The 26,925-nt window shown below is 38.4% G+C and overlaps 2 protein-coding genes across 2 annotated transcripts; one reads left to right on the top strand and one right to left on the bottom strand.

Annotated features, from left to right (window-relative positions):
* Window positions 1–574: 574 nt before the first annotated feature.
* On the top strand, window positions 575–23,935 carry taf1c (TATA-box binding protein associated factor, RNA polymerase I subunit C). Its single transcript, XM_067422854.1, has 16 exons — window positions 575–1,032; window positions 3,528–3,642; window positions 4,115–4,167; window positions 4,286–4,381; window positions 4,501–4,556; window positions 6,464–6,711; window positions 7,009–7,137; window positions 7,997–8,114; window positions 9,003–9,074; window positions 10,185–10,320; window positions 14,056–14,178; window positions 16,042–16,219; window positions 16,800–16,937; window positions 17,553–18,586; window positions 19,490–19,835; window positions 23,455–23,935. Exons 1-15 carry the CDS (start codon window positions 904–906, stop codon window positions 19,802–19,804), a joined length of 2,940 nt encoding a protein of 979 aa, XP_067278955.1. The 5' UTR covers window positions 575–903; the 3' UTR covers window positions 19,805–19,835; window positions 23,455–23,935.
* On the bottom strand, window positions 20,637–26,654 carry ccng2 (cyclin G2). Its single transcript, XM_067422855.1, has 8 exons — window positions 26,500–26,654; window positions 25,547–25,688; window positions 24,935–25,072; window positions 24,584–24,834; window positions 24,222–24,300; window positions 24,036–24,134; window positions 23,468–23,670; window positions 20,637–21,633 (listed from the first exon to the last, which is right to left on the bottom strand). Exons 2-8 carry the CDS (start codon window positions 25,649–25,651, stop codon window positions 21,516–21,518), a joined length of 993 nt encoding a protein of 330 aa, XP_067278956.1. The 5' UTR covers window positions 25,652–25,688; window positions 26,500–26,654; the 3' UTR covers window positions 20,637–21,515.
* Window positions 26,655–26,925: the final 271 nt, after the last annotated feature.

Genomic DNA, 26,925 nt, shown 5'->3' with positions numbered 1-26,925 from the left:
AACGAAAGATGCTTTTGATTATTATTATTATTATTATTATTATTATTATTATTAATTTTATTCATAATAATAATATTTTATTACATTTATTTTCTTTTAATTTCTTTTTATTTACATATCGTACCCAATGACCTAGCATAGCATTCAATGTTTCATTACAACGGGTAAAATATAAATAAAAATAAAAATAAAAGCACGAAAAGCAATACAAACATTACACTGAAAATATGTAAATAATCTGAGAACTAATAAAAAAGAATAAAATCAGGATGTTCAACAACTGGGGACACTGTTTTTATATTTTTCTTAGATATATATTATAGGCCTAACTTACACTTGCACAATCAGTGTTTGCTGAAACCGGAAAAACAAGACACTATTTATCACTTTATGAATTATGAATATATTTCCTTATAATTTATTTTCTTAGGCTACTTACTTGCTAGAACTGAGCTACGAAAGTGGATGACCATTGTACACTGACAAGAGCTTTATTTTGAAATGTTTAAAATGCTTTTATTTTGAAACGTTTAAATGCTCTTATTTTGAAATGTTTTCCGGTGGCGGGCGGATTGAACGTTCTCGCGCGGTCTGGCTTCCCTCAGTGTGAAATCAGCTGAGAGAGACATGTGAGTGACGTGAGCGGCGCGGGCACGTTGTGTTTAGCTCCCACGCGGTCGCTTGCTAGCCACGTTTTTCATAAGCGCGTTCTTCGTCGTACAATATTTCCAACGTTTATCTAAACGGAAATTACTTTTTCCGACATATTACAATCTTAAGACAGCGTTCTAAGTGAAGACAATCGTGGGACCCAACAGAGCGCACGTGGACGCCCGTGCTCACGAGAACATGTCCGGACTTGTCTGATCTTCGCCGGGTAGACGGGACTTCCGTGCGACCATCATGAACAGCGCGTTTCCTAATCAGCTTTTCCCACAGTTGTATCTGGATGGACCACCTGAAACAGAGACGCAGCACAATTATGGAGGCTGGGGCTCATACGAGCGCTTGCTTGCTGTTAGTCCTGGGCTGGTAAGGCGATTCGCATCATAACGAAACTGACAGATCAGCCCTGGTGTAACTTACAGATTACAACGCAAAGGCTCTTAACACATACATGACACACGCGTGCGTTCTTGAATATTTACAATTATACAAATTGCATGTTATATAGAAGTCTGCGATGTTTTTTTACGTTTTACAGAAGCTATTCCTGATGCCTAACGTTAACTATTTCTAGCCCAGAGTCAGGTTTATCATTGCATGTTAACTCTTTCAGTAGTGCGTTTATGATGCATGCACGAGCTAAATGATGATTTGTTTATTGATTACTAAAAATCCCTTGAAGATTCTGTATGCAATTTAAGAAATGAAATATAAATGATTATTAGCTGCTGCTGTCCGTAACTTTTTGTGTGTTCAAGATTTAACAAAGTTATATAACGAGGATGTACAACATTAATCCATTTTCCAAACCGTGTTTTTGTTTTACCCTGAATAATTAGGGTACGCTTATAATAAGTGTTTATATTGGAACTATTTCAGGCCAGACTTGTAGGAACCGCGGCGGAGGAGCACAGTACTCGCCATAGACATAAACAGATAGAAGTAGCTCCGGCTGCAATGTTCTTCCGCAAGACGAATCAAGTTCTGTTTATTAACCACTAGAGTTAATGGACTGAGTCGTGGAGAGTCGTGGACTGCAGCATTAAGTGTGTGTGTGTGTGTGTGTATATATATATATATATATATATATATATATATATATATATATATATATATATATATATATATATATATATTAGGGGTGTGCACGAATATTCGAATAGTCGAATATTCGATCTGTAATTAACATTCGAAAACTAAAAATACTATTCGAATTTTATTTTGTTAATTGGCTGGCAGTAAATGCAGTTGTAGCAGATATCTAGTGGTACCCTCAGGACAGAAGGACAGCCAAACATGGATGAGATGAAGGATGTACATTAATTTACTTTAAAGAAAAACTAGGTTGGAGCAAAATTAGAAAACACACACACACTGGAAGGCCTACTGTTTCACTCCGCACTTCCCCCGCTGCATTCAGTCAGACTGAGCGCGAACGCTTAAAGGGGAAGCAGATAACGCATCCTAAGGTGCGCCACTAATTAAGGCCCTACCTACAACAATTGGTAGGAACTCCCGACTGGAACCATTGAAAATTAAACATAAATAACAATGAAAGGGTAATATTAAGTTGTGATGAAGTTAAAACATTTACAAAAATATTTATTTCAACACAAATAAGTTAAGGTAAAATAAAATAATAAAAGTAGGATGACATAAAATAAAAAGTCACAAGCAACTGGCTACACAGTGCATCCATGAGAAATCCCTCTAAATCTCGCAGTTATATCTCAATCCACTGGGTGGCGTTGTGGAGCAGGTTAATAAGTTAAGTGCATTTGATCACAATGTCGTCGTCTGCCTCGCAATGTTTGGAATTAACGTTACTTCGATGAAAATTGAAAATGCTGTTTGCACTATGATGAAAATGCACAAAATGGAGTTACTTTTGATGAAATCAATTACTGAAACTGAGTTATAATGATATCACCACCACAAACGAGAATCACATGAAATCCAAACACCAGTGGAATGAGCGATCACTGCTCAGGAGTGCAGGTAAGCTCATCTGTAGCTAAGTTACCCCGAGTGCGAGTGAGATAACTTATGATAGCAAAATGATCTCGAGACAAATGCTTCCTTTAAAGTTCTTTGAGGGTTTATGAACAGAAAATACAAAGTTCTTCACTCAGACTTCACTTAACCGATATCTTTGTCTCCGCAACGCCTGTCAGTGGCGCATTTTCTCACCCGAGAATAATATCATAATCCAATAATATTATAGTTTATCCCTACATGAAAATGTGAAACAATACAAAGTAAACACATCAGCCATATCAAACACACACACACACACACAGGTCGGTAGGCTATAGCCTATTGACGTTTGTGTGTGTGTGTTTACGTCACGCTAACTGACGCGCTCTGCGCTCGTGCTCCTTGAGCTTATAATGCTTTTGTTCTTTAGGCATTTTTTTACACACTGTTTAATGTTTTAAAAACCTTAAGATATAACGTAAGCGTGTTGTGTACATTGCCTAATCATAAGCTTGTTCAGAAATGGTGACGACATGTTTAGAGAAAAAAAGAAAGAAACATCTCTTATTTTCTCAAAATACCTAATTTAAATAAACGAATATTCGAATATTCGATTTTTATGAGCCCAAATATTCGAATACAATATTTTGGGAAAATGCCCATCCCTAATATATATATATATATATAGCCCACATAGATGCATACGAGAATAGTAGGGCTGTTGTGTTTTTTTTCTTGCATAACAAGTTTTACTTTTAACAGAAAGAGAAAAAGAAAGAGAATCTATTTTTCCTTCTTTACCAGAATTATGATAATTTTATATTTCACATTCTCCAAAATTGTGAAATTGTATCGTGACTGACCTGTGTATTGTGAATTTACAGTGTGATGGCGAGCAACCGTCGACCCTTCCTAGGTTTGAACCCCAGAACACTGTGAGCGGTGAGGAATGGGTGCCGGTCAAACCAGCCGTTACCCCTTTAATGCCAGCATTTGAAGGTAAAACTTATTATTAATGGTCTGAAGTCTAGTCATTTGATGGTCTTAAATCCCGAATGATAAAACCTCCTTAGATCCCAAAATATAAAAAGCAATTTTCGCATTCATGTAGTGCATCTGCTCTATGTGGTAAATCTCATGAAGAACATGTATAGTAAATTTAAAATAAAACGAAAATATAATAACATCAGGGGAGTTTTACCAATGAAAATGCAGTTATTTTAATATTTATATAATATCTAATATAAGGTTTATCTTTTTTAATGAAAATGAATTCATTACTATTGGTCAACCTTTATGTTTGCATGTTTAAAATATATAATCAGTGAAAAGTATTAAAAACACCTGGGGTCGGGAGGTAATTTTTTTATTTGTAAAATGGTCACACTTAAAATGCTTAGTTTTATTTATGCAAGGTGATATTTGCATAATGAATTTCTGTATATATGTTTTTTTTAATTTTCTTTTCAAGATGGCAAAGTCTCATGTGTTGATCTACCCGATCCAATGGATTTTCCAGAGCATGTAAGTTAGAGCAGCATGGTTCCCAAAGTCTTTGGGTTTGCTCATTTGTTTTGAGGTAACTTTTCATCAAAAATACTGTATTTAGTAATAAAATGCTGTTTTGACACTCTCTCTTCAGATGCAATATTTCTACCAGCATCACTATATGGATGCGTTCTCCACAATGGGACATTTGCTCCGGGATGATCTTACTTTCTCACTTAAAGGTCCAGAGGTGAGGGAGTCCTGATGTTTGTGCTTGTTGTGTTCAGAATGATTGATTTGTTGTTGTTTTGATTTCATGTTTCCTAGTGGTCCTGTAGTAGTTGTCTTCTGTTCTTGTTTTTCAATCAGAATGCCTTGTCAATGCGCTGGTCTAAAGGCTTTGTAGAGAAATTGAATTATAAGAGGTAAGATTATTTTATATGAATCAACTTGTCTGACAATTAGAGGTGTGAACCTACACTCTTCTCACGGTTTGATTACGATTATCATCATGGTGCATTGACGGTTCACTGCATCCTCATGTATACAAGTTTGTCAGTCAGTTATATGAAACTAAACCTTTAATCCAACCTGTTCAAAGAAAACACACTTCTTGAATGTATCAAACAAAACTCAAGTCTGGGCACAGAAGACAACAGGAGCATTTAGAACAAATACACAAAATACTAAAAGCCTCTTCAGGAGGTGGTCTAGGTCACATTACAGTCATGCCAAAGTCTAAATACATCAGGTTGTTGAAACCACATATGTAATTTTTTCTCATCCCAACAATGCTAAAAAAATAAACGCGTGAGAGCGTGTTAGGCTGTCATGTTATCATAGGTGCTCAACATACAATCATCGTCATTAAAAGTAACTGAATGATTTTACCTGTGCTTTGGCCACACTCGCTCCTATCGCCGTCTCAGATTGTGAAATCAGCTGTTGATCAATAAAATGAATTTCTCAATTCGCTGTTTTGACATGAATTGAGCTCCATTAAATCTGCATATAGTGCGGGAATTGAAGATCGGATTTATGTCCGTTTTCCAGAGGCACATTTACGTGCCCAAGTATAAATAAAATCGTTTTGATAAATCAGATAGCTTTGGTTTACACACAGTGCACTCCAGGTCATGCTTACCGGGTTGTTCATAAAAGCCGAAAGGTGCCCAGATGTCGACTTTTAAAGTAGTTTGTGCAGTATTAACTACCTGCACTTGCGTCTCGCCTCACTCTGCCATTGTGTGCTACTGCGACAATACACGTGCGTGACAAATAACATTATACGTGACGTCCGTAACATTATAACCGGTTATGGTCTATTACTGAACTGAGACCGAATCGTCCTCGTCTGCATCGAAGAAACGAGTAGTTTCGACAGCCCTACTGACATTTGCCAATTTGATAATCACATTAAAGTGCCTGATCTGACCAATCAGAGCAGAGTAGACCAATCACAACAGACTGGGCCATCTGATCAATCAACGCAGTGTAGACCAAGCCCAACCAAGTCTGTAGCACTTCTCTCAGAAACTGAAGCCTCTGCACCTCAATCGCCCCCCAGGTGTCCAGTCCCAATATAGGCCTTAACCCCCGCCCCTCAGTGTTTCCTCACAGCAAACTAAACAAGCAAATTACATTTCAAATAATTTGTTCCCAAAGTTAGTTTCTGTCATTGTAGACAGTTTTTATCAGGATGATTTCATTTTTAAGTGTTCATTTTTTAGTCTCGTTTTAGTTAGTTATTTGATGCTGTAAAAACGGGGTGTGTGATGATTGACAGCTGAGATTGATGGCTTCTCTGAGTGGAGTTTTTAGGAGGAGATTGTAGCTTTAGCTTTAATTTATACATTTCCATAGCTGTTTATATCACACCAACATATTTTGGGCTGGATTTTGATATTGCGGCCTTTACTTCCTGCTCTCTACTGCCTCCAGTGACTCCAGTCCCAAATCTGCGCAAGATGTCAGCGCCATATTTGGACCTCCAGAGGCTTAAATTACTTCAGTGGAAGAGAATGAAGCTGGGTCAATGTTTTTTTACGGTCTATGATCACAGCAGACTGGGCCATCTGACCAATCAGAGCAGAGTAGACCATGAGCAATGTATATTAAGAGACAATTGAAGTGTTTTTGACCCAGTTTGATGCATGTAAAGCTATTCTGGAGACTGTATATACAAAATGAGAAACCTTTAAAATAGCGTATAAAGCATTTAAAAACAAAAAGAGCGTCCAGTTTATTTTTTATATCGGTGAAGCGAGAGGGGAAATAAATATAAGGTGAAAGTTATTAAAAATAATGCTCAGATGTAGTTTCCTTCTTTTAGGTGCGAGTCTGCACATATGTCGAGGAAGATCCGCCATTTGCACCATCTTCTTAAAGATATTGTGACCGACGTTCCTCCATCTCTCCTTTCCTCGCTCCTCTATGAAGAGCTGACGTCTCAGAGGGAACAGCTGCAGTTCAGTCCAGATACCACAGGGGGCGCTTTAGGATACGTGCCCTTATATGAGGGCCGTGGCGGCAGTGAGGGCTGTTTTATCTATCCCAGTGGAGAAGGGATGGACAAACTCTGTATCCTCTTACAAAGTTGCCATAGTTTGTTTGATGTCATGGTCATGAAATGTATTAAGGTGTCAGCGATCTGAGGGCTGATCTCAATTTAACTCTATATATTTTATTTTATCCCATCCCTTTTAAACCAATTACTTTACCAACCACCCAGAACACCATGGCAAGCACATAGCAACCCACTCTAAACCACCCAAAATACTGTACCACTGGGGTGTCCAATCCTGCCCCTGCAGATCCCAGCTCAGTAAATCATTTGTCTTTGCTGCTTGTAATATTTCCTTCACTGCCGTTCCTCAGATTTCCACAGGGTGGTGCAGCAGTATAATGATGACAAGCCTCCTAGTTTTGTCATGGAACCCAAACCTATTGTCTTTTATTTGAACGGAACTATCAGACAGCTCAGTTTGGACAATATGGAGGATGTAGGTGAGATGTGAGAAATTGATTGGCTGCTGAGAGAGCAAACCTTACGTTTGGGAAGAGTCAATGGTTGTGTTTACATGCACACCAGTAAGCTGATAACTCCAAAAAATCAGCTTATTGAAATAACCAGTTTTCCCCGTTTACATGCAAACAAGTAAACGGACAACGCAAGTAAACCGCGTTTACATGACTATTTATAAACCGGGTTATTTCCTTGTAGTGCCGTCAAAAATAATAATGTGCGTATATCTTGACTAAGTTTTTAAAATGTTACGTCAGTTGTGATTTTAAATAAAGCGTGCACCGTGTCAGCGTGAGATTTACGGCTCATATTATCCCTTATGCAGTTATGCAGCGTTTTGACTGAACCTATTTTAGGCTACTTATGCTGCATGAGAAAAGAGAACACCTCTTTACAATTTTCTGGGTCTTAAACGAGCCTGCTTTTGTGATATATGTCCTTATTTCATGCAAAACGCTAGCTCGCTTTGTCTGGATGCGGTTTGTGTCACCTATCACACATGCGCACTTCAATAATCCGACAGAAAGCAGGTTAATGCGTTTACTTGCAGCGCGAAAAATCGAGGTAAGAGGCAAAAAACGACCTTTTCCGACTGGTTTATTCTTACGCCGTTTATGACATTACTCCGATAAAAGAAAACGGGTTACCGTGTTTACATGGCCATGTTCATTGTCGGCTTATTGGGCATAATCGGCTTAAGAACATGCATGTAAACACACCCAATGATTAGACTAATCAAACTAAAGTGATCAGCAAAATTCATGCAATGTTCATGTAAGAGTGAAAAATCAAATGCATTTCATATTGTCAAATAATCTCATGCCAAACATCTGTGTGCAGGTAATGTGGCTGTGCGGTCAGATTATTGCTGTGGCGTGTGGCTGATAGGAGACAAAACAAAGCCACGGTTATTGGACGTCATCCAGACAAAAGATCGCTTCTCCTGCGTCACCGTCAGGTGTGTCTGAAAGCTCTTGCTGCCTCACACGTCTGCTGTGGCTCCTGATGGACCCTGATTATCCAGGGCTTCCTAAAGACTGATGTTGAAAGAGTCCCTAGCGGTTATTCAAATGATAATTAATTCTGAACTGATAATCAAATGACTTTATTTGACTATTGTGGTGGATGAGTGTATTCGTGTTTGAGTGCAGATAAGTTGTGCAAAAAAAAAAGAAAAGTTTAAATCACCTTTTTTTCTTGTCACTGCTCATTCATGAATAGTGTTGTGTTGATTAGTTATATCTACCGGACACCATAGACAAAAAAAGCATTTTTTTAAGCCATAATGTGCAAGAGGCTATGCTATATTAGGAATAGTTACATATGGAAAATATGCTCTATAAAATATGTTTTTTTTTTAAGGATGTCTCTTAAAAAAGAGGCTGCATGTATTTAATAAAAATAATGTAAAAACAGTAATATTGAGAAATATCGTGATCAAAGCTGATTTTTCAGCATCATTACTCCAGTCTTCAGTGTCACATGATCCTTCAGAAATCAATCTAATATGATGATTTGATGTTCAAGAAACATTTCTGTTTATCAATGTTCAAAACATTTGTGCTGCTTATGTTTTTGAATGAATTTATTTATTTTACCCAGGATGCTTTGATTTGTTGATGCATTTATTTGAACATTATGAATGTCCTTACTGTCACCTTTGGTCCATTTTATGCATTCTGATTACAAGTATAATTGAACTTTTTCCCCATTTTGAAATGTGGTGCATATATTTCCTAAAAGTATTTGTGTCTTTCTAGATTTCTTAAGAACGCTGGGAACATAGCGTAGGATGTTTTCCTGGATTTGTATTTGTCTTATGTTTATTTTCTTTTGTCTTTCACAGTCCACATCTCCCAAATGAGGTTTTGGTGGTCAATGAGCAGGGAGCAGCATATCTTTGGACTGTGCAAAAAGGGTATGTGTGTGTTTAAGAACAATGTGTGTGTCTAAGAACAATGTGTGCTTCACAGGGCTGTGCTATCTTGTGCTTAGAGCTCAGTGTACGTGACTCCAACATCATATCAGCTTCTGCTACAAATTGTTCTTTAGCTGAGTTTGAGCAGCACCCAAGCGTTAACCTAAAAATCTGAAGGCTGTCCATTTCGACAGATTACACTGTGATCTATTGTAACTTTTATCTAATTCCCACCCATGTCCAATTGATAGTGCGTTCACTGAAGTATTGCAGCAGGTACATAACGATGTACTAAAAACAGACAACAATGTTATTAAAATTATTCCCGTTCACATGGACATGCAAAAATGGTTAAACGGGCTGTATTATGCATGCCAGGCCAGTAGCTGGAGATCAAAAATCACTTTGTCAAGAAACAGCCTGCAAACATGTAATATCCATGTGCATGACGTCACCGTTTTCACAAATTCATGTTGTTTGTCACTTTCAAAACCTTGCACTTTGAAACCTGGTTTCAAAAGTTTGCGTTTTCAAGCCCCCAAAAAGCCGTTTGAACAGCCAAAACGCTTCTCTAGAGTTTTCTAACTGAATTATGAGTTTTTGGACATTGAATGAACCTCATTGGTTCTTGAGGAAGCTCAAACGTGATGCGTAACATGAGAATGAACCTCATTAGTAGTTGCGTAGCTGTCAATGGAGGGAGAGAAAGCTCTCAGATTTCATTTAAATATTGCATCTGTGACCCAGTCCATGTATAAGAAGCAGTAAAAATGGAATCTTGTATTTTTGTGTGAAACATAGAAAGTCGTATGGGTTTGGCGGTGCAGAATATATGTAATGCATAAAAGCTAATTTCCGGATTGCATTGACATCAACCACAAATCATTCATGAAAGCGTCAGCATTTCATGCTTGCTGAACATCCACAAACAAATTCAGAGAACTGTTGACCCGACATTTATGATCAATCAAACCGCGATCTGCAGCAAAGCCTCTAGTTTGTGAGTTAATGAGCCTTTGTGCACTGAGCTGATGCAACCCCGTACCACATGATGCGCTGTGTAGATGATGTAACCCGTCCAGAGTTTTGAGACATTCTGTTCTCTTTCAGATTGCAGAAGTTCCGTCAGGAGAGTTCCAACCTGTATTTCAATGCCAAGTCGCCATGGCGATGGTGTGAGTTCTCCTGTCATCCGAGAGTGATGGTCTATGCTGACAGAACGGGGGTGGAGCTTACAGACATGCGGGTATATCTTTGGTGTATTATTATTATTTTTATTGGCCAAAATTAAGTCCGCCATAAATATTTAGTTCCTTGTCAGGGGGCGTATTACAGAAAGATCTTAACTTTAGAATCCTATCTTATCTGTTTGGTAACCATGGCAATTTCAGTTAGGACCGACTCTAGGAGGACAAAGGCTATTACAGAATGACATTTCTTAAATGCATAATCCTATCCTTACTATGGATAGGAAACGGGTATTACAGAAGCATCCTAACTCGGAAAAAAAAAATCCTAAAAGCTGTCTTAACTTTAGTCTTAACATTTAATATGAAGAGCAGCGACGTTTTGATGGTGGAGATACTTTTGGAAGATCCAGATAGCTGTGCTTTGATGATAAAATGCTTGTAGATATTATACAGACTTCCACGACACATGATTTTGCTGTTAGTTGACAAATTACGACCAACATTACCGAGCCCAACGAGCCGTCGCGGAGCATTAGCCTACCAGTCCACTGTGGCATAAAGTCGCTGGACGTTGGCATTTTTTACAAATTTAAGGACCGTCTCTAAAGTTACATGCGACATTGGTATACTACACATTTCTTACTTTAATAGCGTTTGAACGGATTATGTAAAAGGTGTGCATCATAGCTCACACCTAGATGAACACTCGACTAACGGCGCATTCACACGGGGCGTAGGCGTTAACGCTTGACGGAGGGCGTGGCTGAAGCTGGGTGCTGACGCGATCGTCATAGTGACAACAGCCAATCACATTAACTTGCCGCTTGGACCAAAACACAACACAAAAAAGCGCCTTTTTATGACAGCTAGTCTGTAAGACGAAATGGATGCCGATTTGGTTGTATGTGTGAGTGCGATTGCCCGTGTAGTTGTTGTCAGCGCACTGCACAGGTGCACGAAGCTGTTAAGTACATTAAATCCTGAAAAAGCGCTGACAGCGGGAAGAATATCACGTAGTGGTCCGGGAGCTGCGTCTGGATTTTTAACGGTCTATGGTCTGGATGGTTCACGGAGCTGTAATGAACGCAATTGGCTAGCGTCTGCTGTAGGATATTTGCATACGGCGATCTGATTGGATGACGCCTGCGCTGGCGCTTGAAAAGTTGAGAATTCTTCAACTTCTGCCGCTTGCAACGCGAGTGAAGCGCCGCGACGGAACCCACAATTCAGTTCGGCAACGGATGATGTCACCCATTCAAAGTAAATGGGAAGCGTTAACGCCTACGCCCCGTGTGAATGCGGCGTAAGGATTTAGACAATCGAATCAGAATTGTCGAATCTCTCTATGGTCGACTGATAGTCGAATCATCTGTGTGTGTGAATGGGTTGGGAGGGGCACGACACTGTCAGCAGAAGGGTAACTATTTTTATTTTCCTTTACACACTGCACACAGCAACAACTTTTAATAAAGCTGACAGACGAACTGACAATGGCTTTCTTATTTAGGTTTAAATAGCCTAAAAGGTAATGTGGTGGATAAACATTAATAAACCGTTTTCTCTTAACATGTTAAAGCCGCGATCGAAATACAGAACATCACACAAATATATAAAAGAACATTTTGATAAATAAACCTAAAAAAATACCTGCCTAGAGAGGAAAAGAACACTTTGAGTGCGTTTACATGCACGTTCTGAAGCCGATTGTGCCTAAAGCGGGTGAAGACGTACGCGAAGCTCAGCCCCGCGCCTCAGGATCTCACACCGCCACCTGACGCGCACATTATATACACGCAAGCTCAATTTTGAATTGACTGACAGATGAGCTGCGCGAAAGTGCTCTGTGGTGCGGCAGGATTTTAAACAACTTCCCGAGTGGCCGCGGACAGGCGCTGAATGCTGCCGCCGGTGTGTGTACACTCATTGAACGTGTTCGCGCCCTTAAAGGGGTCGCACACCGATGCTCAGCGCCGCGACACGTCTTTAAAATATTGAGCACCCCCATATTGCCAATGTCATATGCAACTTGGAGACAAGCGAGCCCCTACATTTGCGAATATCGAACGTTTTCTTGTCTTTTTTTCTTTCTTTTTTTTAAAGGCGATTTATAAAACAGGCTTTAACTTTTCAACGGAGCTTATCAAAATATAAATTTCTTCCACACTGGAATTAAAAGCACGCTGTTCTTTCTCCTTTTTGATTTTAGGTTTACCTCAGAAGCAGTTTGCCAGTTGTTGGTTGCTTGATAACAGACCTGAGAGTTGATTACCTACCTCGACTGAGCCGTTTAAGATTTCCTAACTACAGATAAGATGAGATTTTGTAAGATAGGATAAGAATCCTAAATCAAGTTAGGATTTGCTTCTGTAATACGAAATTGTGAAAAATCCTAAATTAACTTATCATATCTTAAGATAAGACATAAGATAGAACATTTCTGTAATACGCCCTCAGAGTGCTTTGTGTTGAAGTTTTAATAGCCAAACCACCAACAGAGCAGCAGTAGCAGCAACACCCTACCAGAGTAGAAGCAGCATCGTGCTAATACTTCATTATATTACACATTGTACCGTGTGTATTCCTCTGTGATGACTGATTAATTCCATGACCAAAGGGGAGGACGTTACAGAGATGAAAAGTATCATACAGCTGAAGACACACCTCTTCCATGAACACTTAACAAATACACAACCATAAACGGGCACTTGTGGAACTAGTTTTTAAAATAAATTATCATCTTTGCATGCTAATCTTGCTTACACTTTAAACTTGGCATTGTGTTTTATAAATTGTATAATGCATTTTTTTCGAAGGCTCTTCATTTTTAAGTAGCTTTAAATAAAAACATCTAATATTTTTGTAATTTATTATATAATTTGTTATTGTTTATTTCAGTAAAGTTTCATCTATTACACTAACTAAAACACATGTGACGCTCAGTGTTTTCTGCATCTGCGCCTCAATATATGAAGGCATGAATGCTGAGTCAATTCACAAGCTCTTTTCTGTTCCATTTGAAGAAAAACTGCCATCAAACACTGAAACTGAATGACACACCCTCCAAAATAAGTCAGATTTAACTTTTATAAGGTAAATATGTTTTCTTTTGACGGTTTGTCATTCAGTTTCAGTGTGTGCGTTATATATAGCTAGATTTTTTTTCTTTCAATGTTGTGTGGTCTCTTTCCAGAGCTGTAAAAAAATATTTTTTTATATCATACAACCAAGATATTTTTAATTAATACAAATCTGTTGTGCAGCATCTTATTTGATAAATTAATAATTTGTTTTATTTTTAATTAATTGTTATATTTTCATTTGATTACATTTTAAGAGATTGGTTTATATTGTTAGTTTTATTAATTCATTTTTGCACCATTTTGTTTATAATGTGTTAGTATTTAATTATAAAACTTTATGGAATCTAGAAAAATATATTAGAAAATACAGAATTTAGGGGAAAATTTAATGGATTTCATGGGGCTGTAAATTAAAAGGTAGTTTTCTCAGAGGAGATTAATTATGAACAAACATGTTTTACATTAGTTCTCAAGGTCTAACAAATATGTGGAAAACACATCCGTCCGTGTCAATGGTAAATGAATATTTTGATGTCAAACACTGATACTGACTGATATGGAAAATAAATATTGTGATGCTGTTTTTCACTGTGACTCAGCCCTATTATGATTGCTCTTTTGTTTCACTCTTTTGTCAGTCTTCTCTTTATTCCTCTGTGTTTTTAGGTGGCTCTCGATTTATTATTAATCTTTGTCACTTCCTCTATGCAGAGTGATGATTCTCACACATTGTTCCGGATTGGAAAGACACCAGCTTGTGTGTCGGGAGAGCGAGTGATACTAGCCAAGTACCTGGGTAAAAGCCACGCCAATCACCACCTTATTAACACCCAGGTAAACACTGTCACGTATCGTGATTCAAGATGAGTGTGTGTGTCAGATATTAGTGCAGAGTGGTGTGTTCCACCCTTGTTTTTTTCAATGAGATCCACCAGAACTTCCTGGAATGATGATCTGTATTAAATGTCTTGGGAATGCCATTGATTGTACACACACATTTGAACATTTTTTTTAAAATCTTTACAGTAACTAATGATCATTAATGCTGTGGAAGGTTTCCGAATGGGTTTAAAGGGATACTTCACCACTTTTTCATATTAAACTGTTATTCCTTTAACTAAAACCAGTTGATATAAACCTCTCTCGTCTGAGTGTGTGCACTTAATCTTTTTGACGTGCAGTGACGATCTGATATCATTTAGCTTAGCCCACTAAGCCCAGTTCATTCACTATGGTACCAAACAGAAATCAAGTTAGACGCAACCAAACACCTCCACGGTTTCCCCTATTTAAATACATTTACACGAATAGTTGAACGATCAAGTATGGTGACAAAATAAAACGTAGCACTTAAAGCGGATTAAAAAGGAGAACTATAATGTATGGCGGAACACTTCTGAGAGTACTTCGACTCGGGGCAGTAAAAAGTCCCGCCTGAAATATCTTCCTTCCCATGGGGAAATGTGATGGAGGATTTTTCAGCCGGGACCACAATCCCGTGGTTTATAACCACAATCTTGACATTACTAAAAGTAACTAGGCACTAACATTATAGTAATTTAGTATTCTTTGAACTACCTCAGTGTACACAAATACAAAGGTATATAAATTTGTGAGCCGTGCTGGCAAAAGGAGTCGGAATGTGCACGGGATAATTTCATGCTACAGGCAAAACGTGAAAAATGGCGATTTTGAGGTTTTCACAAAAATGTATTTATTAAGCTTACATCTACTGATCCCAATGCTCCAAATAGCAATTAAACATCTGGGAGGAGTACCTTTCCTTTGTCCATGAAAATGATCATACGCTGACTGACCGATTCGAAGCGTGCGCACAATGAATCCTTGGACAGCGCGTGATCCCGATATAGACAGAATTACAGTACTTCAAAATATCTGTCTTGGTATTTACACAAAAATTATCTATTGTCTTAAGTTTGGTTAACTGTTGTGGAAATGTTACATTATATTAGATCTGTGTGGGACAGTAGGTCTTCTACATTCACGTTAATCAAACAATTGTAGTATCATGGGGGAACACATTTAAATATATTTTCCTATAGATATGTGGTTTTGACTTGGTGTGTCAAATTTGGTGTTATTACCAGATATTTTAAGGTCTAGCTTGTTAATAAACAACATAAAAATAACTTGGTCATTGCGACTCATTTTGCCTGCATGGGTCACATAGTAATAATGGCATATTGTGGAATATTATTTATATACTACTGTTAGAACGTTTGCTGTCTGTATGATTATTATTATTTATTTTTTTACACGTCTCTTAATGCTCACCAAGGCTGCATTTATTTAATAAAAAAACATAAAAATTAAAAGAAATTGTATTACTATTTAAATGAACTGTTTTCTATTTAAATATATTGTAAAATGTAATTTATTCCTGTGATAATTTGTTCTATGATGATCTGCTTAATAATAATTTCTTATAATAATGTTTAAAACAGTTGTGCTTATTAATATTTATAATGATAATAAATGTCTTTACTATCATTTAAAAAAATCTATTTGTGTCATCGCTAAATAAAAGTCAATTTCTTAAAAAAAAACAAAAAAAATCTGGCTGACCTGAACTTGAGTGGTAATGTATAGTTAAAGACCCATAGTATTACCTGTTATCTGATGCCCTCACTGTGCAGTGTAAGGGAAATAAAGCATTTCCTGTTTCCTCACCTGCAGTTTTCCTCATACATCATGGATGAGCGTGTTCCCAGTGTTCCCATGCTGAAATGGAACCATATGATGGAGTCTCCGCCAATATTTGCCTGCGGTCTGCCAGCACAGACCCCAAGCCAAACTAGCAAATTGCTGCTTGGTACTCAGAGGTCACAGGAAGTCATGCTACTGCAGTATACAGGTGAGGGGTTTGTGTATCAGTAACAGGTTCTGTTTGGTTACTCATCATAATTTGTATATGTTTATAATTGTAATGCATTTGGCTGATGCTTTATCCACAGCAAATTCCTGTGCATTTTTTTAAGTTATGCATTTTATTAGTTTATTTTATCTGGTAATGTGCCACCAGTTATGGTATAGGAAGACAGTTAGGAAAATGGAAAGCATGTATCATGCGGGTAGTTGAATGGTAGCAGAAGGGATTTATTCAGTAAGTGTGTTTTGATTGTAGTTTATCGGCATGTCTTTTCATCGGATAAAAAAATTCAGCTTAAATTTAGCTCATTTAAACTATTAGAATTTATGCATATCTTGACTTTTCCGTCACGTGTTTAAGCGATTTCCCAAAATGTGCATAAAAATAGAAACACATCTAGTGTGTCCAGTGTGAGCTGCCAAAAAGTAGATCTGCATGCACCCAAAAAGGTTTTTGAGCTTCTCCTGGAGCATTTTCCTTTAATAAGTGTACTGTAAGATAATTTCAAAGAAAGCACTTTACTAAACAGCTGAATAAATGACTGCATCTTTATCTTGTGACTCAGGTGGGAAGGAACATGCCTGTCAGGCTCAGGGACCCATTCAGAGGCTTTTTAGTCCCAAAGAGAGTCTGAGCCACCTAGATCTTCAGCTACCCCACAAGAAGCACCTCGCTCAGGAGAGACTGAATGTACCCATTACAGGTCAGGACACTTTCACAACCATTTAAACAATTAAAACCAGCTGGATTGTATTTTTTTGACTAGCATGAAGTATGTAGCGGTTGACTCTCTGAACGGCAATTCCACTGAATCGTTCTTTAGACCGTTGACTGAACAAGCCCATTATAGAAGTTCCTCGCTATAGAAAAGCACCTCTTCCGCCGACTGAATCACAAGTTGATATTGTGAAGGCACCACTCCACTGCCATGTTCCAGCAAGAAGACTTATAAGAAGCTGAGGGTGAGGTGCTTGAGGATCACTGGGGTAATCATTGGTGCACCAAATTGGACATTGGGTTAAGTGGGATAGCTAAGCTTTCTTGCTCCATCTCAAGCAAATCTGTGATGTTACATAATTCTATTTTTTTTGGTCATATGACGAAGTTGTAAGGTGATAATCACAGTCAAAAGTGGAAGAGAAGAAGGATTTAAGGCATTCCGAGCGGCTTTGAGACACTCAAGTCATTGAATCATGAGATTCTCACATTTGTAAATGAACAGTGTTGTGCATATATTTAAATAAAAGCTTTAAGATTTGAATATCTCACTGTAATTTCAGCCCTGATACTCATGTGGTGCTTTCACTTTATTCCTCAGGTTTTTCTGTTGTACGGAATAAGGACTATGTGTCCGTTTTCCAGCTCTCAGATGCTGGAGACATCTTTTTCCAAACGATAAAACTGACCGCAGGTCAGACCACGACCAACGAGGATGTCCCAGAACAAGCTGTCGTTGGGGAACATACTGTAGAAAGTGCACACTTGGAAGTAGTCAACAATGTTGATGATTGCTTAAATGCTTCGGATACCAGTATATCAGATATCAGCAAAGACCCTTTAAGCTGTTCTATTGGGAATAACACAACTTGCTCTACCAGACCACCCAACCCAACCCAGGATCCTGATCTCCAGGTTGCCTGGAACAAATGGTTCAAGCCTATTTTTAAAAAGGCTTCAGGAAAAAAACGGCACTCTTATTTTCGGCGGATAAGAACCAATGATTTAAAGGGCTTAAAAGGCAAAAAGAAGTATAAACTCGTGGAAGATTGCATGACCAGATTGAGGAGAGACCTTCAAGACGTCATGAGGAAGAAAGAGTCGCTCTCTCATGGGGTCACATACCTGCCTCATCTGGAAGTGACGCCAGTTCCCAATCCTGTAGATCCCGATGATTGGGACGATGATGTGAGCCAGCGTTTGGCTGCGTCATGGGAGGGCAATTGGAAGAATTGGTGGGAGGAGAAGCTGGGCTTGAACCGTGCCGAGAAAATTGCTGCTCTCCGTAGAAAGCGGCAGAGAGCGAAGCAGGCCAGAGCTCGGCATCGCACATCGCTTGCTGGAAGCTTTACCTCGTCTGTAAGTTACCAAGAAAGTGTCTTGTGTTTGCCATCGGTGGGGAGCCAGGTTCTGGATTCTAATGATGAGACTTCGGAAAAATCTCAAGCCACGGACGTAGCGGATTGGAGGTCCAGATCTGAGATGCGCAAAAAGAGCCGCATCATACTGAGACGGTTTTTAAATGATCAATCGACTGTGGAAGAACCCAGATCTCCCGAAAGATCTCCTCTACAATCTCCTCAGAGAAGGCGGGACCTTCTGACATCTCCGTCAAAATCTCAGTCTTCTCTTCAGGTAAGGATTCACTGATATCGAATTTCATTGTGACGTCATTGTGGCTGACACCGATAATTGTATTACTTTTAACCCTGTGCAACAGAACCGCTGTCTAATACATTTCGCTTTTTAGCTGAAAAATCTGTTCTGCCATTTTAATGAATAAGTGAAAACGAGACATAATACAAAGATGTTCACTAATCACATAACTTTTGTGAACGTGAATTAAAGGGATAGTTAACACAACTATGGAAATTATCATCATTTACTCGAACACAAAAAACGTTCTTTTTAATTGACTTTGAGAGATGCTTTATATGATGATCTTTTGTTCACATATAAACATTGATCAGCAAACAGAAGCTCAACAGAACCTACTTGATGCGCAAGAACAAACCTTACTGGTTCTTGCGGAAGCTCAAACGTGCTGCATAACACAGGATTGAACCTCATTGGTTCTCGCGCGTCAAGAAAACATGCTTTTGCTTCCGTTTATCGCAACTGATGCGTGAGTTAATGAATGTTTATATGCAACTAAAAGGCTAAATTCAGTCTGTTCATCATATAAAGAAGTCGTGCCTCTTCAGAAAATGTTGATTAAACTGCTCAATTCATATGGATTAGTTTCGCAATCTCTTTATGAACTTGAAGCGTCAAAGTGGTAATCGCGTGTCAATGGAGGGATTAAAAAGAGTAATTTGTGTTTCAAAGATGAATAAAAGTTTGGAATGACATGAGGAATGACCGTTCATTTTTGTGTGAACTAACCAAATTAACAAGGTGCAATGATAATTTATCCTGACTAGTGATGACAAATTGGCTAAAATTATCAGTGAAAGTTTTAGCAGAAGTTCCATTACGACACTCAATCATAACCAATAATATATCGGCCACCAATATATCATGCAACTCTACTTTCAGGTTGAACAACCAACCTCTAGCACCCCAAATGTTGCAGAACGGATGGATTCGGGACCTCATCAAGGATCATCCACCTCGACATTGATGCCAACTAGCCAATCGAAACGGCGCAAGGAGTTTTACCTCGATTCTGTTCCCACTTCTCAGACATGTACTCAGAACTCTGCAAGGGATGATGGATTTTCATTGTCTCAAATTCGACTTTCTTCGCCAACTCAGTCGTCCAAGCTCTCCTTGTCTTCCCAGAGAGTTTCACAACTCAGAAGCTCCTCACAGGCCTCCCAGACAAAAAAGAAATCTCGGATGGGCTTCTAAATATCTGGCTCCAAACAAGGAATGCTGCAAGGCAAGTGACCTACTTTTTATGCGGTGTCAAATGTTTGGGTACTGTATGCAGGCGGGATGTGTTTTAACAAGGAACTTGAGCCAATGTTTCTATAGTGAGTGTGTATGTGTGCACTTTGCAGGAATTGTGCGAATGTTTATGTGTGTTTGTAATGAATAGCAAATGCTTACTGTTTGAACCAATTAGAGCGTACTAGTGGTCTATAGATTAGTTGCTTGTCCGCTTGGTTTTGTGTGGCACTTGAGTTGATAACTTGTATAATGTCTTTAGAGGAAAACCAAGTTTATTACTTGACTTTGCAACCATATTCAAAAACATCTTCAAATGCTTGCTATGTGGTATTCTCTAGTGTAACTAGAAACATTTCATCACAGTATGTAGTGCTTTGTGTTTTGAAATGGATCCCATGGAATTTGTATGGCATGTTGCCCACTTGCTCCTCTTAGGGAACCGAAAGATCATTTCCAGCCGATGAAAATGGTTTCCTTCTAGTGTGCTGTTTGTTGTTTCTCATAAGAACGAGTTCCTCTTTTTTGATAATAAGAATCGCATCATGCACTTGTTGTTTGTAGGAGTTTAAATCAGCTGATGATATCATGACGTTGTGGTTGATGAAGGCATGGTGAAGCCACTGGATTGTGTTGTTGTGTAAAATTCAGCAGTTTAGCAATTTACAGCATCTGCTGGCTGGTTGCCATTTTCTGCGTGTGTGGAATAGTTGAGGGTCTTGGGAACAAAGAACCAATTGAGGTTGAGCTGATATTCATGATAACCCAACGAAGCAAAACAGGAGACATTGAGTGAATTTCAAAATAGCTTTTTTTTATTGTGAATGTTTTTTATATATATATATATATTACCATGACAAAAATAACAATAAGTTAATATCTACAAGAAGCTATACAGAACGTATATGCACTTTTTTTTTTTTACATTATACAAATTTACATTTTTAGGCTTTTTTTTGTTGCACTTTTTCAACATACAGTATTTGTCTTCATACATCAGGCTAAAGTGAAACTTGTACTAAATTGGCAAGTAGGTTAACGACATCACACTCAAACATACACACAAAAAATAAACAATCTGCTTTTTTTCCTCCCTGTGAACTCAATGCACACCATGTAAGTCTCTGGTTCTGACTTCAGAGAGGCGGCTGTTCTGCAGGCACGCAGCTTTACCGCTGGCACACGCTAACAATCATATTACAAAACTGCAAAGCACCAAAGTACAAGTCCTAAGTTGTTCTATAACAGTCTAGTGTACCTTGGATATGTCATATTGAGCAACCTGGAATGTTGACAAATCCTAACATGCACCAACTACTATAAACGCTATGGCTACATAATTTTTTTTTTTTTTTGAACTTTTTAGCTGCCAGTGTTGTGCAGTGCAGAATTAACACAAGTAATCAAGAAAGATGTTTACAGTATGTGGACTGGCGTTTTGTAAAGCCAAAAACCAAGAGTTTTAAAGTACAATTCTGATATTTTGGACTCGTTGGTTTCATTGAACCCAGGCACAATGGCACCTCGCTGTACAGCATTAGGTTTACAGCCAGGAGAGGTCTGTGACATCATCGTGAAAGATGACAAGGAAGCCATTGAGATCATTATTTGGCGGTGTGGCGGACACATCTCCGTTGGTGATTGTGCTCCTTGGCAAGTGGTTTAGAGCGTACTATTCTCTGCAGGCACGGGACCGGAAGTTGGAGGGGAAGTATGGTCCTTCAGCGTCACTGCCCAGAGAACTGCTCAGACTCTCTTCCCCAGAGCTCAGGTCTTCGCTTGAATCCTCACTGTTGTAAGAGGAACAAACACAATGTTTTTACAGATGCACCTGAAACCATTAGTCATTTGTTTAGGGAATGTCCTAAAGTGCTATTTTTTTTGGATAACTTTTTTTTTCTTTCCAAAAGGAAGCCATGTTGTTCATTTTGTAATCGTGAGGTTATTTTTAATTGTTATATTTGGTCATTGTTATATTCATAAATACCTATACTTGAACAATTAAAACATCAAGACAATAAAATGTGTTTGGAAACTGTACCTAAAGGCAAAATCTTGAAAGCTTTACAAATAATGCAGTTGTTTCTGAGATACTAGTTTATTTTTAGTAATGTTATGTGCTTTTGTCAATTTAAAAAAAAAAATCTATTAGCTTTAGTTTCTTTTTAAATATTTCTATTTTTCTAGTAATTTTAGTACTTCATTTAATTGCAAAGGCCAAATTTCTAATTCAACATTTCTAGTTCATTTAAGTTTTTTGGTGACACTTTAGAATAATGGTAATTTGTGTCAACTACATTTGTTTACATGAACTGCACTTATAAAGCATTTATTTATCTTTGTTAACGTTCATTTCAACATTTACTAATACAAAATTTTGTTAACATTAGTTAATGCACAGTGAACTAACATGAACAGCTGGATTTGTATTAACTAACGTTAGCAAAGATTAACAAATACAGTAACACATGTACTGCTTATGGTTAGTTCATGTTAGTTAATAAATTAACTAATGACCATTATTCTGAAGTGTTACCAGTTTTTTATCTAATATTATGCAAATGGAAAGCTTAACCCTGGAATATTCCTTTCTCCTAATCCATCCTATTGATGCTTTTTCTATATACCCATGGCATGTTTGATTATGTACTCTTGAGTGTACAATATGCTTGAATTTTTTCATACTGGCCACTCCTCGCACGCCCATCTCTTACTCACAGGTGATGCTTCACAACCTGTTTCCTGTTTGTAAACAGACATTATTCTCTACCCACATTCCATCGCTGCGCCTACCTTGACGTGTATACATATCTAACCCATTAGCAGTGCGTCCTGTCTGGATTTTCAGCCTGTAATCAGCTGTGTCGCTGAGCCTTGGGAATGACTTATTGCTCCTGGCGAATAAACATGCTTGGGTTGGTTGCTGGGACGTGATTAACCATTCGTAGTTATCAAGTATCATGATTAGGACACCTGATAGTAAGACATTGGGTGGGGCGTACAGAAAGAACTTCAGCTTGTGCTGACGGGGTTGTGACGTAAGTGGTGTGTGTAAAAGAGTAACACACCGAGGTTAAGTGGTGTCGTGATGGGGAAATACTGTAATAGAACAGAAACCAGAAGTTGTGATGGAAAATTGCACACATAGTGACAGGCGTACTCTACGTAAATTATTCCCAAGTTTGTTTGGATGCTGCTATTTCCTGATGTTTTAGACTTGAGTTTTAATCTGTAGAATATGAAAATGATTACTGTATTGTGGGATATAATGTGACTGATTGATTTGAATACTCCAGGTCCAATGTTTTAGTGCTATTTATATTCTTTCATGCTATTTATTAATATCATAGATAATATTTATTAATATATTACCGAAAACTGTTTTGGCTTCAGTTAACAATAACAAAACTGTCAGGTTCTGCTGTCACAGAAGATCAGTTTGACTTGTAAATTTGCCCCATAGACAGTCATTGCAAACATAACTGTCTGTTTTTTGTTTGTTTTGCAAATTGAAGGATGTCTAAATAAATTCCATTTGTGTGTGGTTAAACATACAACAAGCTTAATGACTGATTATGATGAGTGACACTAATGCTTGTGTTTTTCCGCAGGTGAGCCGTTTACCTCTCGCTCTCGTCCCACGCGCCCTCTGGAATTGTGGGTAGCTCGGGGATGCTGCGGTAGCTGCTGTGCAAGTTCTGCGCTGTCCTCCGCGAGACGATCCACACCAGTTTCTTGTGGTCCGGTTTGGCACATTCTGGAGAGGAGTACTCCCTCATACACTGGTCTACGAGGCCACGCCAGTGTGCCAGGTCAGCCTTCGAGATCTGAGTAGGGCAACAGACATTGCTACATTGGACACCAGCTCTTGCATAAGGACAGGGCACAGAGCCAGTGAAATTTCAGATGGGACTGACAAGTGAAAACCAATAGTCTGCTAGCGACAGGACACTTCTTCAAGTGCTTTGAATTTTTCCTATGGATGTTTGAGTGCTATTGCAGCTAAAGGGATATTTTTGATCAATCAATTGTAAAGGATTCTTGTGTTGACAGTTTTGGTTCAAAATTGTCTGATTAAACTAGTTCACTTGACCAGCCTGTGATTTATTAAAGTTTTTTTTTCTCCCTTTTTGAAAGGTTTTATTGTCATGCCCAGGGCATTTAAAAGTCTGCCCTACTTCTGAGTATTTACCTTCAAGTGTGTTTGTATGCGGTGGGCGATCTCAAACAGATCCGCAGACTGTAAGGCCTCGATCTCAAGCATCAAGAGCGACAAGGCGAGCACCGAAGGCTAAAAAAAGAGAACATTTATCAGAAATCATACTTGCAAATAATTCACTTCTAGTATCTGTATATTTGTTTTTGAAGTATTTCTTACTTTTGCTTTGGAGAAAGCAATTCTGCATAGGCAGGCTTTCAGCTGGGCTTCCAGTTTGTCAAGATTCAGGACATCTTTTCTGAAAGAGAGAAAAAGAGTTAGTCAAAGTGCATTAAATTTGACTAGCTGAGCTGTTTGTCATTTAAGAAGCTGTTCTTGTGTGGTCTAGTCAGAAGATTATCCTCGTTTCTGATGGCTGACCGCATTCACTGACCCATATACAGCAACATGCTCCTATAGTGCACTTGCCAACTCCGTTTATCAACCTTCACGACTTCAAGTTTCCTTTGTCAATCCTGCACATCTAAAAAGTTTATCTGGCTTTGCGTTTGAAGTTTGATAATGCCACCACCTGTTCTTACCTGTTGGATGTGTGCGAAAGTGCAATGGCGTGGTACAAATGCAGAAAGGTTAAGGCTGTGACGGCTTTTAACTGGAAGTTGAGTTTCTCTGAAATGATCTTCTCCATTCGGCTGAGGTCCGAGACGGTAAACTTGCACTGGCTGATGCGAATTAGATCGTGGCCGGACGAAACATTGCATTCCTCTTCGGTTGCTCGGGCGGCAATGTGGAGGCATCCGATGCTGATGCAGGCCAAATACTTGGACTGAACCTTTATGCAAAAAAACAACAACACACCATTGATCAGTTATTCCAGCGAAAGATGTCATGTGATGCATGTTAATTGGAATTGGTTATAATTAACTAATTACCTTCATCATAGCTAGAAACCTGTCCAGCAGGTTAACGGCTAGTACAAAGGTCTGAGTACTGTATCCAAAGAAACTGGTCAAACTCCAGAGATCTTCCACTCGAGCATCTCGACATTTGGCTGAAACTCCAATACCGTTCTGTGGATGAGGAGAAATGAGAACATTCTCAAGTTAACTGTGATTGTTCTATTACATATTGTTAGTTGGACCTAACAGGGATAATTCACCCAAACATGAAAATCTATATATTTATAAAACCTGTAATTTATTTCCTTAAACTAAACAGTTGATGCCCCACATTGACTTGCATTGTATGGAGGAAAAATACATTTGAAGTCAGTGGGACCTAGCAACTGTGTGGTTACCGATATTCTTCAAAATATCTTCCTTTTTATCCAGCAGAAGAAAAATGGATATAGCTTTAGAACAACTGTAGGGTGAGTACATGACAGGAGTTTCATTATTGGGTGAACTATCCCTTTAAGAGCTGAGATTGTTGAGTTAATTTGATAAAAAGTCAAATTAATATACAGAACTATTTTAAATGTCAATAACTTTCGGTTGTTTTTTCAAATAAAGGAGTTTACAAAGGAGTTAGTAAAACTAGTTTACCTCTTGGGTGGATTCGATCAAACTGATACCCGTCTCCTTGGGCAGATACTGAACCTCCAGCTCCAGATTGCTCTTCAGCTCCTTCATCAGTTTGAAGGCTTCCATATTTTATCTCTAACTGGGTTACAAGTCTCCAAAGCACCTTAAAAAAAGGGCATAATAAAGTGAGTACGTTAAGTTAAATCGAGTTCACCCAGGGCGGTGGGTCAAGGTTTTAGCCCAGCCCCCCTCCGCTCAGCTGAGCCTCGGTGTCGGGTTTCACTGGTTAACGCCTTCTTACAGGAGATCCAAACAAATAATTCGGATGTATTCCGTCTTAGATGTGCAAATAAATGTGGAAACGATATTTTTAAAACGCCGTAACTTGTATATTAATGTTAGAACAGCATCGAAAGTGAATGTCAACCAGCGGAGCTCAGTTGATCCTTCAGCTGGAAAATACCTCGACCAGAGGGGGAGGGGTTAAATCTTTACACTGCTGTTGTACAGTATATGTTTTTAACCTCAGATACATCGGATTATGTACGGTTTATTTGAGTATTACAACATAACATCGGTTCCTGTAACATTTTACGGATCAATCTATTCGACTCAGAAGAATCATACAGGAAATTGATTTCAAATGATACATGTAACGTTACTGGCTTAGAAAGTAAACATCAAAGACGACCAAAAAACAAGAGATTCGGTCATTCCAATATAATAAACCTATCATTTACATTAATGACACACACAAATGGTCAATACAATGCCATTCAACTCTATAAGAAATGTACAAATGACTCCTAGTCGAAATCTAGTCCATTAACACCAGCAAACCAAAGATCAAGCCTATTTTCAGAATAATAAAAAAACAACTTGAACATTTAAACAGTGACAGTCCAAGACGGACATTTAAAAAATAAAACAAACATGTTAACGTCAATTCTTAAAGATAAATAAAGGTGAATTACCAGAGATGTTAAAAGGACATTGTGTTTGTGTATCCGAGTCTTTCGTCTGTTTTCTCCTCTTCTCTTTCCTTTTGTTGATGTTGAATGTAGCTCCGCCCCCTGGGCCTGGCACGTACAAAGCGTAGCTCTCTCCGTTTAGATGCATTTTATGCAGTTTATAATGGGTACTTTTGCCATTCCTTTGCTTGATTGAGTGTATGTTATGTTATTTTATCTTTATGACACGTCTGTTTTAAATAGTTCATGCTGTGAAACATACTAGCGTAGTTTTAAAGCGCTGTGTGTTTTAAGATACTGACAGTCTAACCGACCAATAGAATCGCTCGAAGATGTAGCGTTCAAATAGTCCGCTCAAAATTCTCGGCGCTTATTGGCTGTTCGGTTCCATGTAGACACCGACCATTGGTTAGACTGGATAGCTTTTCC

Source organism: Pseudorasbora parva, chromosome 18 (assembly GCF_024679245.1).
Source record: "Pseudorasbora parva isolate DD20220531a chromosome 18, ASM2467924v1, whole genome shotgun sequence".
Lineage (NCBI taxonomy): Eukaryota > Metazoa > Chordata > Actinopteri > Cypriniformes > Gobionidae > Pseudorasbora > Pseudorasbora parva.
This window is presented reverse-complemented; position numbering and strand designations above follow the sequence as displayed.